The sequence below is a fragment of the Vanacampus margaritifer genome, chromosome 18 (genome assembly GCF_051991255.1).
Source record: "Vanacampus margaritifer isolate UIUO_Vmar chromosome 18, RoL_Vmar_1.0, whole genome shotgun sequence".
NCBI lineage: Eukaryota > Metazoa > Chordata > Actinopteri > Syngnathiformes > Syngnathidae > Vanacampus > Vanacampus margaritifer.
Genome location: NC_135449.1, coordinates 16,645,607 through 16,663,106, shown reverse-complemented (window position 1 = coordinate 16,663,106; position 17,500 = coordinate 16,645,607). Strand labels below are relative to the sequence as shown.

At 41.3% G+C, this 17,500-nt stretch overlaps 1 protein-coding gene across 2 annotated transcripts in view; it reads right to left on the bottom strand.

The window, feature by feature from the left end:
* Window positions 1–17,500, bottom strand: part of ryr2a (ryanodine receptor 2a (cardiac)) — a 233,607-nt gene that overhangs the window by 130,759 nt on the left and 85,348 nt on the right. For both annotated transcript variants that reach the window (XM_077550282.1, XM_077550284.1), the window contains 6 exons: window positions 13,833–13,916; window positions 13,585–13,744; window positions 5,227–5,374; window positions 5,040–5,140; window positions 4,699–4,803; window positions 898–1,072 (listed from right to left, as the gene is read on the bottom strand). In XM_077550282.1, the coding sequence (XP_077406408.1) occupies window positions 898–1,072; window positions 4,699–4,803; window positions 5,040–5,140; window positions 5,227–5,374; window positions 13,585–13,744; window positions 13,833–13,916 (773 nt within the window). The remainder of the gene's footprint in view (window positions 1–897; window positions 1,073–4,698; window positions 4,804–5,039; window positions 5,141–5,226; window positions 5,375–13,584; window positions 13,745–13,832; window positions 13,917–17,500) is intronic.

The following is a 17,500-nucleotide window of genomic DNA, read 5'->3' as shown; positions in this document are numbered from 1 at the left end:
AATGTTGCACATTCTCCAACATGCAGGTGCCCCCCAAATTGTTTTGAAAAAAAGGGAGACCACCTTCTGTCTAAGAATCAGCCCAGGGACCACTGCTATTGAGAATGACAGACATTTGGGCTCAAAATTGATTGGCATTAATGCATGTTTCATACTTGTGCCTTTTGACATTTGATGTAGTCCTTGCTGTCTTTTCTTCTTGTTTCTTCTGTCATGATCTACTCTGAGTTTTGCTTTCTCACAGATGGCTCTTCTTATGTTTTTCTTTTCTTCCCCTAGGTGGCGCATGGTGGAGTTGAGAAAAGAGGCAAGCAGGGACCAATTGGTAATTCGATCCCAATCATTAGCCCTGCAGCACCACCACAAACACATCAGATTGTTCCTTTGTCTTTGCCGTTGGCTGTGCCGTGTTCTCTCCAGCAAGTTTTCTTTTCACTTTGGGGCCCGATCAATCACATATTGTTACATAGTCTCAATATTCCACTTTTTTTTATATATTGCACATTAACCTACATACATTCTGCACCAATCCCCCAAAATGTTCATTTGTAATGAATGTGTTATTTTCAACTCCTAATTTTAATACACATGATGTACATGGGCATAGTCATTAATTTTTAATTGGGGAGGCCAGAGTGAAACTATGACTATAGGGGTGGCCATAAGTTCATACCTAAAATGTCTAAATAAATGGTTCTTAACCATGCAGCCATACCGTTGTTGCCGTGGCTACCCCTGGCTACCACGTGCCTCCGCCAATGATGATGTATAGATTGGCCAAATATTAGTAGTACCGAAAACAAAATACTTAAATTGAACCATGGGATGTTTGGTAACACTGAGGGTTAGCATTAGCAGTTACACAATTGCAAAAGAGTGTCTGTGAAAAACACCAACCTTCACCAACATCAAAGTCTTTGAAAGCCAGTTCAGAGCCAGAGTCATCAAGCAGTACTTCTCCATTAAGGGTGAACATCATGGTTTGTTCATTCAGGTCCACCATGCAGCCAACAACATCCCCTGCCTGCCAGGCACGCCCAAAGTGCTCGTTGCCCTGGTGCCACCGTTGAACCTGGAAAACATCAAGTCCAACAAAACTAAGAGTGCGTTTGAAAATCGAACTCCATCAAGTCCTGCCATTTTACTGCTTATTAAATAATTGTACCCGGCTCGCTCCTATCTGGGACATTTCCAAAATCCCTGAAATCTTCAGTTATCAAGCCCATCCTAAAGAAAAGCAATTTGGACAATTCTGTGTTAAATAATCATAGGCCGATCTCCAAACGTCCTATTATTGGGAAAATTATTGAAAAGGCAACTGAATGGCCTCCTAGATATATACCCTGGTTCCCTCGTTTTTCACGGGTGTTATGTTCCAAAAACTACCCACGATAATGGAAATCCGCGTAAAATAAATAAATATTTTCAGTTTTTTTTTCATTTATTAAATGTTTTTTCGTTTTGGTATGATTTTTCGTTTATTATGAATGCTTTTTCATTCATCATATATGTTCTGTTTTCATTGACAGTCCTTTTTTCCATAACATTTTTATTTATTTATTTATTATGCAACACAGTATATATATTTTTCGTTTATTCTAAAAGTTTTTTTGTTCATATTTATTTTTATACATATTATTATACATATTTTTTTCATTTATTATATATCATTTATTATTATTATGAATCTCGTTTTTTACTGTTGTATTTATTTTTACTTTTGTTTATTTATTGGATATATATATATATATATTTAGTTGTTTTTATTTCCATTTATATATATAGATATATATTCTATTAAATTTTCAATTATTTTTATACTTATATTTTATACCGACTGGCGAACTCTACCCCTAAACCTTGAATGACACTTATTTTCATGCTTTATGTTTATGCACTCCGGTTATGTATTTCTGGACTAAAATCTTAGAAAAACTTTCCACTATCTTGGACTGTAGGATACCTTTATCTCCAAACTTGTGTTTGCTAGGCGACCTAACAACAACTGACTTACCACATAAACAATTTCAATCTACACTTGTAGCCCTTACTATCGCAAAAAAAACAATCCTTGTTAACTGGAAAAATAAACAAACTCTGAATATCGACCAATGGTCTAACCTCCTCATAAATCACATTTTAATGGAAAAAATATCTGCCTCAAATAAAAACCAAATATCAAAATTTATAGAAACATGGTCTACGTATATAGAATATTTTAACCTAATTCTGGTTCCTTAATTCTGCCTGTTAGCGAGAGCCACCACATCGTGATAACTTACATTGATGTTTCTGTATTTGGCAATTTGTAACTAATGGTTGTGTTTTTATAGTCAGGAAACCAGTTGCTGCCAACAGGATCGAGCAGATTCACCTCCAATGGGCACTAAGGGTTAATATTCGGATTCACTGCATGCCACAGGGTTAATTCTATAGGTGCTGTCCCCCCCTGGCTGGGCGTGGGCGGGTCTGCCTCTCTGTTGGCTGCTGGGTGGTGGCTGCGTCTTGGCCGTTCCCTGGGTCTCTTGGTGGGTGCTGCGTTGCGGGGCTCTTCCTTGTGTCCGGGGCGGCGCCGCCCCGGCGTGGTCCGTCGCTCTGGGCCCAGCGACGCGGTTCGGGGCCTGTGGGGCGCTGGGGTGCCCCGTGGTCCCCTCTCCCCTCCCACTTCCTCCCCCTTGCTGCCTCTCCCTCCTCGCCTCTCCCCACCCGTCCTCCGCCTCCCTGTCCCTTCTCCCTCGTCACCCTTCCTCCTCCTCTCCCCCTCTCTCTGCGGCCCTGCCGCTGCCTCCTGCCCTTCTTGTCGTCTCCTTCCCCTGTCCCTTCCCGCTCCCCTGTCCGCCTTCCTACCCCTCTCCTGGGCCGGGGGCTCCATCCGTGGCCCGGGTCTCGGCGCTCCGGGGGCCGGGCGGGCGGCTGGGTTGGTGTTGTGCCCGCCCCGCTCCGGTGGACCACCTGGCACCTCGGGCGGGCCCAGTATGTGGGGGGCGAGCCCTATCGCCCCGCCGGGCTGGTCCCATATGCCCGCCGGGGTCCCGGTGTGGTAGATGGGGGTTTGGTGGGCGGGTGCGCTGGTCGCTCCTCTTGACTCACTGCACTAATTTTGCACAATACACTTTTATAGACATATAGGGCACATAACACACTTTTGGGGGGTACCATCTTCGCCCTACAACTCCCCTCCAATTTTAATGCACCACACAACTGTGTGTGTGTGGGGGGGGGGGGGCATTGGTTGGGGCAAACCGCAGTATAGAGCAGTGCTGCGGTCCCCTGTCCGTGTAACAGCCCCACCCTCCCCCATTTTTTTTTTATGCACCACATACACTCACTGACATGCCTGGGAGGCAGGTGGATCGGAGCATGGGGATATCATTTCCCTCTGCTCCGCTTCACCTGCTCCCAATTTTAATGCACCACACACACACACTTGTATATACACTGGGTGGGGTCACATTGTCTGGCCTTCCTAAAAACAACTCGCAACTTCAGCTTATTCAGAATGCGGCTGCTAGAGTTTTAACTAGAAATAGAAAAACTGAGCGTATACTCCTATTCTTATATACTTACACTGGCTACCTGTTACGTACAGAATTGATTTGGAAGTGTTACTGTTAGTTTATAAAACATTACATGAGCCCAATATACATGTCTGATCTCCTTGAACTATATAAACCCAGTAGGGCGCTGAGATTCCTTGGAAGTGGCCCGTTGGTAGTACCTCGGATCAAAAGTAAGCAGGGTGAAGCTGCTTTTAGCATAAATGGAACCAGCTTCCAGAATATTTTAAATGTGCCCCAACTCTAGCCACTACAGAAACAAAGCTGCTTTGCCTTCCTTACTACACTTGGAGGGACTATCCCAGCAAGAAGAGGGATACATCCTGGACTGATCTACATATCCCTGTTCAAATGTCATTTTTTACAAGATAAATAGGTGTTAATAATAATGTTTTCCACTATTAATGTGACCTGTAACCTCTACAACTCAATAAAAAATTGGAAGTAAAAATAAGTTATTCTCTTATAACTTATTATCACTCTTATAACTGGGGATGGGGCTGTGTTTAGAATAAACCAATCACAATCAAAATCATGTTAAATGGGAGTCAGTACACACCTGTACGGAAGAGGATTAGGGCCAGTGAAGAGAGAAAAAGGTTGGCAGAATTCTGACTTTAAAGTGAGAATTCTCACTTTGTTTTGTTTTATTCATTTTTTCCTTTCGGTCACATTATTACAGGTTACATCGATCGCATAATATAATTTGCAACATTGACATCCGAAAGAAGGGCTGACGGGTAGAAGCCATGGCTTATTAAATGGCTTATTAATGGCTTTAATCACCCTTTAATCTTTCTTTTGGTAGGTTCCATGTTTTTATAGGAATAAAACTGAATATTCTGTGTGTGCAAAGTCAGCCAAAAACCAGTAAAACAGCCGGGAGCGAAGGGGGTTGCTTCAGTGAAAATGGCTGGGACTGAATAAGTTAATAATAATAATAATAATAATAATAACAACAACAACATGTTCTCTTTTCTCATCATCTTATATTGATCTTTTATTGATCTTTTGCCATCAAACTTTTTTTTTCTTCAGTGCACTACTTTTTAAAAATACTTTTGAATGGGATTGTGAAGTCACAGCATTTCAAACAGTTCATGTGAAATCCAAGAATATTTTACAAGACAGATGCAGCTACCTTAAATCCATCAAAGACAAAGGCCTGTTCATCAGAACCCAGTTCTAGATCCGGTAGGCATCCTGGTCTTGCCCAGCCAACCCTCATCTCTCCTGCTGTCAATACCTGAGACAAATGCAGTAGTGAAACAAATGAAAAAAGAAAACTTGGTTACAGTAACTGGTATTTTTAAGGATCCATGATTTTACTTTCATAATACGCCAAAGCTTATATTTTATTTTATTTTATTTTATTTTATAAGTGGCCAACTACGTATTTTAATGTTAACTGTGACATGTAAATGCACAATAGCAGCAAGGACATTGTAGTCTGTGGCTCCTGTTACCCTAATCCCCATTTACCTCTAGCTCAAAGTACCACTTTCCTGCATTCACACAGTAGGATCTTTCAGCTCTGAAGATCCGAAACTTTTCAGCAGACAGATTGCTATGATCAAAGTAAGCTAATAAAAGAAAGAAAGGGTGAAAGGCAGTTAGTAAGTTAGACGCTATGGATGGGGAGTGATGCAGTAGAGAGTATGTATCATACTGTTGTCCTGGTCAGTAGCTTCCAGGTTGTATCCATAACCAAGCAGAGTTCTGACGGCTTCCCTCAGACTGTCTTTGTTTGACTTCTTGGTTCTCTCATCCAAGAGACTGTAGGGCACAAGACGAGGATTTCTGCGATTCTTAACATCCTGACAGGCAAATGTGAAAACAAGAACAGAAGACATATTGACTTTTGTACATCAAAAATTATCTAGTATGTTGTCTGGATATTTCAGGCTGGGTTGCTATGGTAACAACTAACAAAGTAGACATCAGCACATACACCAGTTATGCTATACTATTCATTGGAAAGTGATTCTGGATGAGGATCGATCCCACAACCTATGAGTTGGGAGATGACCGTTCTACCGCTGAGCCACAGCAATTTTTAAATCATTTGTTTTCAATTTTGGACCATGAGCATGAAAATTAGGTCCTTTATTTGAAAATGTGTGTCTGCATATATGCGTAACACGTTTGGAAATGTGTATTTTTTTATTTACTTGTAATTTACTCATTTGTTTTGTGGATTATTACTACTTTTGGTTTTGTATTTTAGTTTCATACTGAGGTGTTTTGTTTTGTGTACTGCGCATGTCACGAGCCGAGAGAGAGAGCGGTGTAACCGAGCAAGCCTCGTTCTAGAGAGTGTGGAATAAAGTGAGACTTGCACGAATCCTATCCTGCCGTGTTGGTATATTTAGCAGGAAGACACCAGAAAATCATCAGAAACTTGAGACCATTTGTAGCCCGCCTTTACCCAGCCTCCGATAAACAACGACAACATATTAGGGTTACATATGTGTGTGCACTGTGCATTGTTGAATTGTCACTGCTAAGTAAATCATAATGTTTGAATGAAGATGAAGATGTTGGTTTCTCAAGCTAGCCGCTAGCTAGCTGTAATTAATGGTTAAAACAAGGCAACCTTTGCCTCGTCCTGGGGGGTAAGGTGATCGCCGCAATAAAACTGTCTGCTATGCTCTGCAAAATATCAATTTAGCATGATGCTTAGTGGGTTGCCTTATTAGGCTTCTGAATTAAATTTATGTTTGTGTGCTTCTTGCTATGTGGGTGAGGGAGGAGGTTTTCCCCTCTCAAGTCAATGTTTAATAAAGAGACTGTTATAATGAGAAACAGAAAGCAAGGAGAAGAGCAACAGAGATACTTGGCTGACCTCTTTTGACTTTCTTTTCTTGGCACTAAGATAATTAATGTTCCTAAAGACACATGTCTGAATTAGATACTTAATTTCCTAATCTTATACGGACAAATAGACATTTCCACAACACTACCAGCAAGTGTTGGTTTAGTCTAGTGATTCTTAATCTTAACCATGGTTGGGCCGCAAGCGCCAGCTAGTGGACCGTGCAATAATTTACATTTTAGAAATGTGCTAATTATAATCTGAAAATATTACTAAGAAACTTGCAATATTTTCGATAACATTAACTTCAGAAGCGTTATTATCCATATGTTAATGAATGTGGCAACGCCAACGCTTCCGATGTTAATATTATCCGAAATCTTGCGAGTTTTGTCCTAATATTTGCAGACACGGGCTCATAAATTTTGGTGACAGTCGTGTTTTTTGGACATAAAGTGTGAGTGTCTAACGAGGCAACAAGGGGAGCCAACATTACGATATGAAGAATACAAAAAATATATATTATAAATTGATTTAGTTTTATTCTAATTAGGGGTGTCAGGCGATTAAAAATTTCAATCGTAATTAATTGCTTGACTTCAATAGTTAACTCACGATTAATCGCATGTTTTATATCTGTTCTGAATGTACAATAAAATGTACCAAAAAAAGCCTCAGTTTTCATAATCTTGTTAACATAAAAGTGGAAACAAATTTAAACTAATAGACATATGGCTGCATCTTTTAGTCATTGATACATCCATCCATCCATCCATTTTCTTGACCGCTTTTCCTCACAAGGGTCGCGGGGGTGCTGGAGCCTATCCCAGCTGGCTTCGGGCAGTAGGCGGGGTACACCCTGAACTGGTTGCCAGCCAATTGTAGGGCGTCATTGATACAGTCATTTCATAATAATTCATAAAATTTAGTCAAAATTAAAAAGATGTACTGTACCGTAAAAAACGAGTATGATATTGATTTGTGTTGAGGTTATTTTTTCTGCCACTACATGGGATAATTGCATTTGTTGGTTACCGCTCAGCACATTTTTCTTTTCATATTAAGAGCTCTCTAATCTTTAACATGAAGTAACTTGTGAAATAATACACATCTTTAAAATTGTAAAATACAACTTCACCCTAGTCTCCACAAATATATGCATTATTATTAAATTTAGTACTGCTAAATTTGGATGTGGACGTGTCCGCTCCGTTGCGACTGGAATTCCCCCAGTACAGGCTTTCCAAGTAAGAGGCTGTCATTAATTGTGCGTTAAAAAAAAATGGTGACGTTAAAGGAACTTTAAACTAACAAAAAATTAACGCACTAATTTTAACACCCCTAATTGTAATATTTTCAGACTATGATTAACACATGTCCGCACATGCACAGGCACTCATAAATTTTGGTGACCGTCCGTCACAGTTTTCATTCACATGCCACCATAATAGACCAGTTGCACACACTGTACATTAGGGTTGGCTGTGTTCGCCAGTCACTTTTGCAATAATTTTTTTTTTTAGGTTCTTGAAGGAAGAATATGACACCTGAGATGGGTAGGAGTGCCATCTAGACAACCAAGCCACCCCACCCCCCACCCCCCGGACGGACCCCTACCAGTTTGCATACCGGTCTAACCACTCGGCCGATGACGCCATCTCCACTGCCCTCCACTCGGCCCTCACCTACCTGGAAACCACAGACCCACACGTCAGAATGTTCATCAACTTTAGCTCAGCATTCAACACAATTATCCCCCAGCAACCTATCCACAAACTGCTCCATATGGGACTGAGCACCTCCCTGTGTAACTGGCTTCTGGATTTTCTGACAGGGAGACCACAGGCGGTTTGGGTCAGCAACAACACCTCCAAGACCACCACGCTGAACACGGGCCCCTCAAGGATGTGTACTGAGCACCCTCCTCTTCACTCTGCTGACCCATGACTGCATATCTTCATCCAGCTCCAATCTCTTCATTAAGTTTGCTGATGACACAACTGTGGTGGGTCTTGTGAACAACGATGACGAGACATCCTACAGGAGTGAGGTGAGCCGCCTGGTCACGTGGTATCAGGACAACAACCTCTACCTGAATGTGAAGACCAGGGAAATTTTTGTGGACTTCAGGAGGAAACACGCCTAGCACGCCCCATTAAACATCAACGGTGCTGCTGTTGAGTGGGTGAGCTGCACCAACTTCCTTGGGGTACATATCTAAGAAAACCTTTCCTGGACCACCAACACCGCATCGCTGTCCAAAAAGGCCCAGCAGCGGCTCTACTTTCTGAGGAAGCTGAGAAGTGCGAGAGCCCCGACCCCCATCATGACCACCTTCTACAAAGGCACAATCGAGAGCATCCTGACCAGCTGCATCACCGTGTGGTTAGGCACCTGCACCGTCTGCTGCCGCAAGACCCTGCAGCGCACCGTGAGAGCAGGAGAGACGATCATAGGCATCTCTCTCCCCTCCCTTCTGGACATTTACCACACTCACCTCACCCGTAGAGCCACCAGGATTGCCGGAGACCCCACTCACCCATCCCACAGCCCTCAGCCTGCTGCCATCGGGGAGGAGACTCTTGGGGCCAGAACCAGCAGGCTGAAGAATAGGTTCTTCCACCAGGCGGTCATGATGCTCAATTCCCTACCCGCTCTGCCACCACTTTTTTTCCACCAGGCAGTCATGATACACACCACCATGCCCAGAACTATACACCACTGCTACCATTTATTGTTGTTTGTATTTATCTACTGATTTTTTACTTCTTACTTTTAACATTTAATTATTATTACCTGCGCTTTACCCTTTACCCTCACAGCAGTGAGGGCTGCACAATTGTTTTAAATTATTTATTTTGTTTTTAATTTATATTTTTGCAGGTCTGAGAGGACTGTAATTTCAGTTATGCTGTATGTCCTGTATGTATGGCACATCTGACAAATGAATAAATGAAATGAAAATCAAATGATATAAAATTAAAGCAATACACATTTTTATAGCACAATAGACCATGAAACAAATTCAAAATGAACAGGGCCTGCAACAGGTCACAGTGATGCGTTTTGGAGGAATTTTCATGGGTCTGACTGTCCGCGCTGCTTGTGTTGGGCACATTGAGCACAAAACATTAAATATAAACAAGAAAATGTGTTTAACACATGTTTCCAAGCTAGATGTTTGTTTTTCTTTTTGAAATATGATTTCTATGAGTGTGCTGCTCCAAGCTGAGTATTACTTTTCATGCATGCGCAGAAGGTACTTAATAGTCAGCATCGGTGTCTATTTGTTGCAGTGTGTATTTTCATCATTTTTCCGGCATGATGTGCCGACGGTCAAGCCAACAGCACATTTGGCTGGCTGACATGGGATTGGTGTATAGAGGCCTAAATTCTTTTAACTAAGTAATGAAGTCTAAACTTTTGTAGTTGAGAAACGTGTAAAGAGGAAGTCAACCCCAAACATTTTTTTGGACAATAATATGTTCTATGCAGCCCCACTAGTCTAAAAATTATATTCTGGTTAATATTGTGTTAGTGGAATATGAGTTAAGCAGCAAAATCCAGTTCACTTTGTAAGAGCTTGAAAGAAATGCAACAGCTACGAAGAGATTTTGAAGAAAAAGATCAGCGCGTTGTTGTTTTAGAACGCAGAATGCTCGCATGAATGATGTGATAATTACTGGCATTAAAATTAAGCTGTGTGGGCAAGCTGCGGCCAGAAGAAGTAGAGATGATTCTGACCTAAATTCTGATATTGCTACGGTGGAGGGACAAGTGATATCCCAACTCAGAGAATTGGAAATAACCGTGGAAGCAGAGAACATTGAAATGTGTTTCCCACTGCCATCAGTGGGGAAACAGCAAACCGGCTGTGCTGATGAGGTTTGCTGATAAATAGAAAAAGATTGCTCTCCTGAAGCAAGGTCCAAAGTTAAAGGGTAAAGACGTCTTTATTAATGTAAATCTTACTACTAAAAAGAATGCTGTTATTGCCAAAAAGGCACGTCAATTGAAGAAGAACAGGAAAATTATCAAAACATGGTCGACAAACTGGAAAATCTTCATTAAAACAAAGGGTCTTTCGCCGGAACAGATGAAAACAAGGGTGATCAAAAGCGTGGAGTAAATTGAGAGATGGAGGACCCAAAACAGCAACTCTGTATTCTCTGACCCAAATGGAATTTGTTGACCCTGATAAGGGCTGTTACAAAAACAGGACGAGAAAGAATTTTTACTCTATTGCTGTTTATGGAATGGAAGAATTCATGAGTTATGGGTGAATGGTTGTCAAGAATTAATCACAAGCATGTAATTCTATGTGGTGATATTAATGTTGATTTAAAAAAGAAAGAAAGAGGGGGTAAAGTGCAAGAAAATTCCATGGTCATATGACTAAAGTAAATGCTAGCTGAATAATACTGACACTGGCAAGGTTAATTCTTGTTTGGACATCTGTAATGTTATCATGCATTGTTTCTTTAAAAAATAAAATAAACATGGTCAGGCTCTAACTCTTGTTTGGACATCTGTAATATAAACATGCTTTGCTGTTTCTATGAAGAATGCAAACATTGTTTATTTGTTTTGTTTGTTGTTTTATTTGTTCATTTTTCCTTTCGGACAATCATAAAGACAATTTACAACATTCACTTTTCACATACAATTATACCCGAAAACAAAAAGGGCTGACGGGATGAAGCTGAAGCTTATTAATTCCCGTTCCCAGAATGCAATAGGACGCAGATAATCAAAGTATCCATGACCTGGAGGCCACGTGAATGAGAGATAACGTTGCTCACCGCGGCCGGCTCACCTGGTGGGGTGGGTCCTGTTGTTGGCGTCTGGCGTCTGATTTACCAATTCCAAACAAATGGAACTGGCTACAAACGACACATGTGACATTCCTGATGGAAACATGTGCAGACACGTTCTGGGATTGACTGATAATGACTGTATGTAATGACAATGACTGGTGAATTAATGTACAAATTATGTGTGATGATTGATGCGTCTAAAAGAATTCTGGGGAATGGGGATCAATAAGTCATGGCTTCAACCCGTCAGCCCTTCTTTCGGATGTTGTTGATGCAAATTATGTGATCAGAGAAATCTGTTGTAAAAATATGTCGGAAAGGAATCAAATTAAAAAAAAAAAAAAAGTAAAAAATAAAAAAAAAACAATCGCAACGCAGTATTAGAAAAAAGGGTCAGCTGTGATTTGTCATTGCCTGAGTCCTGGGAAACATTTATGTCATCTTCAGTCGATAGCAAGTGGCCAAATGGCCGCCCCCTGAGATGGATTAAAAATGGCTGGATTTTGCTTCATAACTCATATTCCACAAATTTAATATTGTATCTAAACAGAATGTCATGTTTAGACTAGTGAAGTCACATATAGCATATTATTGTCAAGAAATGTTTAAGGTTGACTTCTACTTTAACATTTAAACCTTTTAAACTGTAAGTGGATTTGAATTAGTTATTGAATACAAATTTAAGAAGTCAATAATAAATCAGCACAAATGATAATTTCTGAAAGGGACCCAGGACATTTTGTGCTGGAAAAGTTGGGTCCCAAGATCAAAAAGGTTAAGAACTAGTCGATGCGTACATTTGATTACTTCGCAATGACAGTTATGACATGATGTTGATTTATTTGTTTTGCCAACAACATGGATAACTCGTTGAAATCAAAAGTCAAACATTTTCTCAACCAGAAATCATTACACATTCTGTAGTGCTTTCTAGTAGTATTTAAATTATTGTTCAGATGTTTGGGGAAACACTTACAAGACATCATTACAATCTCTGTAAAACTGTAAATTTCTTTGATCTTGTGGTACTCAATATTGTACAATTGGTGAATAAAGCTAGACATAATTTACTGACGGGCAATATTGAAAATATGTTTTCAAAAATACAGGGAGGTTATGGTTTGAGGGGAATTCATAACTTAAAGGCAAAGTATTCAAGAACAACAGGCCTTTGTCTTTGATGGATTCAAGGTAGCTGCATCTATCTTGTAAAAATATTATGGATTTGATGAACTGTTTGAAATGCTGTGATTTTACAATTTCATTCAAAAGTATTTCTAAAAAGTAGTACACTGAAAAAAAAGTTTGATGGCAAAAGATCAATAAAAGATCAATATAAGATGATGAAAAGTTCAACAAATTTGGAACAGGCTGAGTACTGATTTACAACAATGTCCAAACATAGACTAGTTCAAAAGGAAATATAAAATGAATTTTTTTTGAAAAGTTTAGGGAACAAGAAGTGCTGTTCAATGAAAAGCAACATTGGTTGATGTTATTATTCTTATTGTATTATTATTAGTATTGTTGCTATTGATAAGGAAAAAATATATATGTATATGTAAAAGTATGACAATATATGCACAAGGCACACTGTTCAATGTGTTCAATATGAATAATTACTATAATAACCTTTGTTACTAATAATCAAGATATTAGCTGTTTACTAGCAGTTTTTTGTTTACTATACATACCTACAATTTTTTTTGTAACGCTATGTTAAAAGGGGTAGGACCTAATAAGTTTATGATTCTTCCTACTCCTTTTCAAACATGTATGCGTAAATGTGTAGCTCATGACTGGGTAAACACAGTGAAACATATCTTATCTTATCTTATTTTGCTGTCATTGCTTGATTGTTGTTTGTTTTTTTGTTTTATATGTTTTTTTTATATTTTGTCTTTACACATGTACTTTTATAATCAGTTTGTTTTTCTTTATATACTGTACATGTTCGAAATAAAAAAAATTAAAAAACACGGTCACTTACAAAATACACAAATCTATCCTTAAATATACAGTAACAAAAGAACAAGTGCTATGCATGCCCACCTGGAAAGGCATTTACTAATGCTAACTGAGGAGTGAGGCATCAAGTGAGTGAGTCATCAAGAGATATGGATTTGATTGGTTAGCTGCCACTATCTCCTACGATCAGAGGGGGCAAATGCAGGTCCAGAAAGTAAAATACCCTGCCACAGTTTGGCTTTAGCCACAGATGCTAGCTAGCTAGCTTCCTAGCTAACTCCCCGGGAGCTTGTTTACCTGCTAGGGAGCTAGCTAGCTAGCACGAGCGACTAAAGCCAAACTGTGGCAGGGTTTTTACTTTCTGGACCTGGATTTGCCATCGCTGACTACGATTGATGTTATAACGCACAATGACAACAATAGCTACCTGTTGAATGCCATAAGTCCAACCCTGACGGATGCGGTCTCTTGCCCAGACATTGTGTGCATTTTCAGCCAGTTTGTCCACCATAGCTTCCTGCGTGGAGGTCAGTTTGATGTGGCACAGGTCCAGGGGAGCAGGTTTGTAACGACTGGACAACTCATAGCTAGAGAAACAAGAGTAAAGTACAAAACTGTTAAAAGACCACTTGCCTGGCAAGCTTAACATGTTCATCTTTAAGAACGGTAACTCACGTTGATGACAGTTTTATACTTTTGACTTTGTCCACAGCATATTCATCTGCAAGACCAACATGGCACCCCAAAGCAAGAAGAGTTCTGTTCATCAAACATACATACACAAAATTCTTCGTGACGTGCATCTTGGGGCATGTTCACACCATAGGCTAGCACAGCCTCATCCTCTTCATGTCTAATCCTCAAAATTAACTCAAAACGATCAGTTCTCTTTTTATTTCATTTTTCCTAGGTGATCATTTGTTTTCTTTTTGATCAACTCTGCACACAATCAAATGCAATCAATAAGGAGCCATTCGACCCTTACCAAAAATAAGTATATTTAAGTATTCTTGAAGTATACTCAAAATTAGGAGTATACTTCCAGCTTACTTTTTTTTTGGAAGTGTACTCCACCAAGTAAATGTTAAGTGTACTTGTAAGTATACTAAAACATATACTAAAAGTTCACATACTATAGTACAGTATATACTTAAAATGTACTAAATTAGGAGAGTATACATCCAGTTTGCTTTTCTTGTACTTATTGGAAGTATACTGTACCAAGTAAAACATATACTCTAAAGTTTACATACTAAGGCACTGACTAAATAAGGAACCAAAATTATAGGTTACATTTATTTATAAAGCCCTAAAAATCATGTGGCTGGAAAGCCGAGAGGTTAAGGTCGCTACCTTTGGTGTTGGCTGGTTTGACCGCTGTCAATTCATCACTGGGCTTTTTGCTGTAAACTAAACTGTGGACATGTCATGGCTCGGATCTTAGCCCTGTTGTGTTTTTTTTTTTTTTTTGCAGTGTCAGAGTGATTAGGGAGTGTTCCCCCAGTGCCACACCTGCAAGCCATCTGTAATCAATGGACTTTAAAAGGGACTTCAGGAGCGGCAAACAGCTGCCGGATTATTCCTTGCTCACCGTTGAGTCCAAGTTTGATTTAGTACTGGTTAGATTTTGTGTGTTAATAGTCCTTGCCTTCTGCTAGCGTTTTTTGTTCTTTGTTTTTATCCTTGCACTTTGCCAGCGTTTTTCATTAAGCTAGTTATTCCTCGCCTTTTGCGAGTGTTTTTTGTTGCATGATAGTCCTTGCCTGCAAGCAAGCGTTTTTGTAGTGATCCTATTTGTAAATAAACACAAATTGTATTTTCCTTACCTGAGCCTGCGTTTCTGGGATTTTTTTTCCCCTATCGAGCTCGGTCAATACATAACAGAATAACCCAACCCGCCCATGGATCCTGCAGATTCGGAGAAGGTGAGAGATGCTTTGGCCAGCCCGGGGAGACGGGTTGGGCAAACTGAAACCACAGTGGCAGGGCTCCAAGAAGCGGTCGGCGTGCTTGCTCACCGGTTTGAGAAATTGTGCTCTCTGGTCGAGCAGTTCGGTTACTGCAGAGTGCCTAACCCTGAAATCCCTCAGGCTGACGCAGCCGCGTCTCCCCTCCGGTAAGCCCGCTTTGCCCCACCCGTCGCAATACAATGGACCACCTGGAAGTTGCGGTCAGTTCTTTTACCAATGTTATCTTGTTTTTGACCAGCAACCATATATGTATGCTTTGGATCAGTCCAAAGTAGCATTTATTAAGAGTCTCCTGTCTGGCAAAGCGGCTATGTGGGCGATGGCGGTGAGCAATGCGCGACCGGACCTCCTTCCCGAATTTTGTTTTAGAATTTAAATGTGTGTTTGACCATCCGGTTAAGGGAAGAGATTGTTTAGGGTGATCAATCAGTTGCTGATTACTCCATTACGTTCCGCATTCTAGCATCAGAGAGCGTGTTTGATGAATGTGCTTTGTGCAGTATGTTTCGTCGGGGACTGAATGCCTCCCTTAAAAATGAACTGGTGGTCCGCGACGAGACCACCACACTGGAGCTCATCGCGCTGACAATCCGTTTGGATTGGGAACGACACCGAGAGCTCGCCTGGGAGCAGTGAGGGTCGGCTGCTGAGACTCACGGCAGCGAGGGAGGACTCTCTCTCAACGCGAACGCACGCTTCATTCTATGAACACTAGCCACCATGGATGAACCCATGCAGATCGGAGTTGGTCATCTGTGACCCGAGGAGCGGCGACGTCGGTGGCTTGCGGGAGTCTGCCTCTACCGCGGACAGCCGGGGCATCGGGTGGTTACATGTCCTGTGAGACCTGCACGGTCACCACGACAGACCAACCGACGGGGAGGCCAAGCGGTGGAGACCAAGGGGGCAAAATCAGGCACAAACCAGTGTGAGTACGAACCGGGGAGAACCGAACCATGTACCTGTTAATTCTAACCGTAAGCGTCTTGAATTGCCAGGGAAGTGTCTGTTTTTGTAAGAAGCTTAAGGTTACAGCTCTTAGCAGACCCTAAGGAGGTTTTGGACCTCGACGGGTGCCTCCTGGTGGAGGTACAACATATTACTGGTCCACTTGTGTTAAGGCTCTCCAGGAATCACGTGGAGAGTAGGCGTATTTTCGTAATGCCATCCCGAGTGGCGCCCCTTGTGTTGGGGCTTCTTTGGTTAAAGACCCACAACCCAGACATAGACTGGGATAAGCACGCTCTAGAGAACTGGAGCCCCTTTCTGTCATGCACACTGTTTGAAATCGGCCGAGGTAGGGGCCACTTCACTAGTTACACCGAGTCATGAGTCTATCTGTCTGGATAATGTACCAGAAGAATACCATGATTTAAGTTAAGTTTTTAGTTAAGACCGTGCACAGTCGTTGCCGCCCCATTGACCATATGATTGTGCTATTGAATGATTCCCAACGCACCTTTGCCTAGTTCCCGACTATTTCAGATGTTTCAACCCAAACAGGAAGCCCTTCGGGAATACATTTGGAATTCACTAGTGGCCGGTCTAATTCGTCCTTCTACATCTCCCGTGGAGGCGGGATTTTTCTTTTTTGACAAGAAGGACAAGACTCTAGGTCCTTGTGTTGATTATTGGGGCCTTAATGATATTACTGTGAAAAATGAATACCCTTTTCCCTTGTTGGACTCATTCGCATTCGCTCCATTGCAGTCCGCCACTGTTTTGACTAAGCTTGACCTTCGGAGTGCCTACCACCTGGTTCAGATACGTGAAGGGGCCTTTAAGACCCCCCTTGGGCATTTTGAATACCTTGTTATGCCATTAGACTAATGCACCGGCAATATTACAGTGCTTAATTAACAATGTCCAAGTCATTCCAGTTGTTCTGATTTATAATCGAGGGGGGACAACAACGAGCATATCCTGTTAAAACTCTGGCTGTGGTCGATTGGCTGACCCCAAGACTCGGAAACAATTGCGGTGGTTTTTGGGCTTCGCCAACTTTTACCGCCGTTTTATTAAGAATTACAGTCAACGAGTAGCACCTTATTGGTTGTCATTTGACATCTAGTAAAATTCCGTTTAAGTGGACACCTTGTGCTGACCTTGCGTTTACTGAATTAAAACGGCTATTCCTTAGCCCACCTGCTAACACCGAATCACCTTTTGTGGTCGAGGTTGACGCGTCAGATTCAGGAGTGGGGGAAGTCCTGTCCCAGCTATCACCAGTCGGCTAGAAGCTCCACCCCTGCGCCTTCTTCTCCCAACGACTGAGTTCTGCTGAGGCCAATTATGATGTTGGGAAACGGGAGCTACTGGTGATCGTCCTGGCGCTGCAAGAATGGATACACTGGCTGGGAGGCGCCAAGGAGC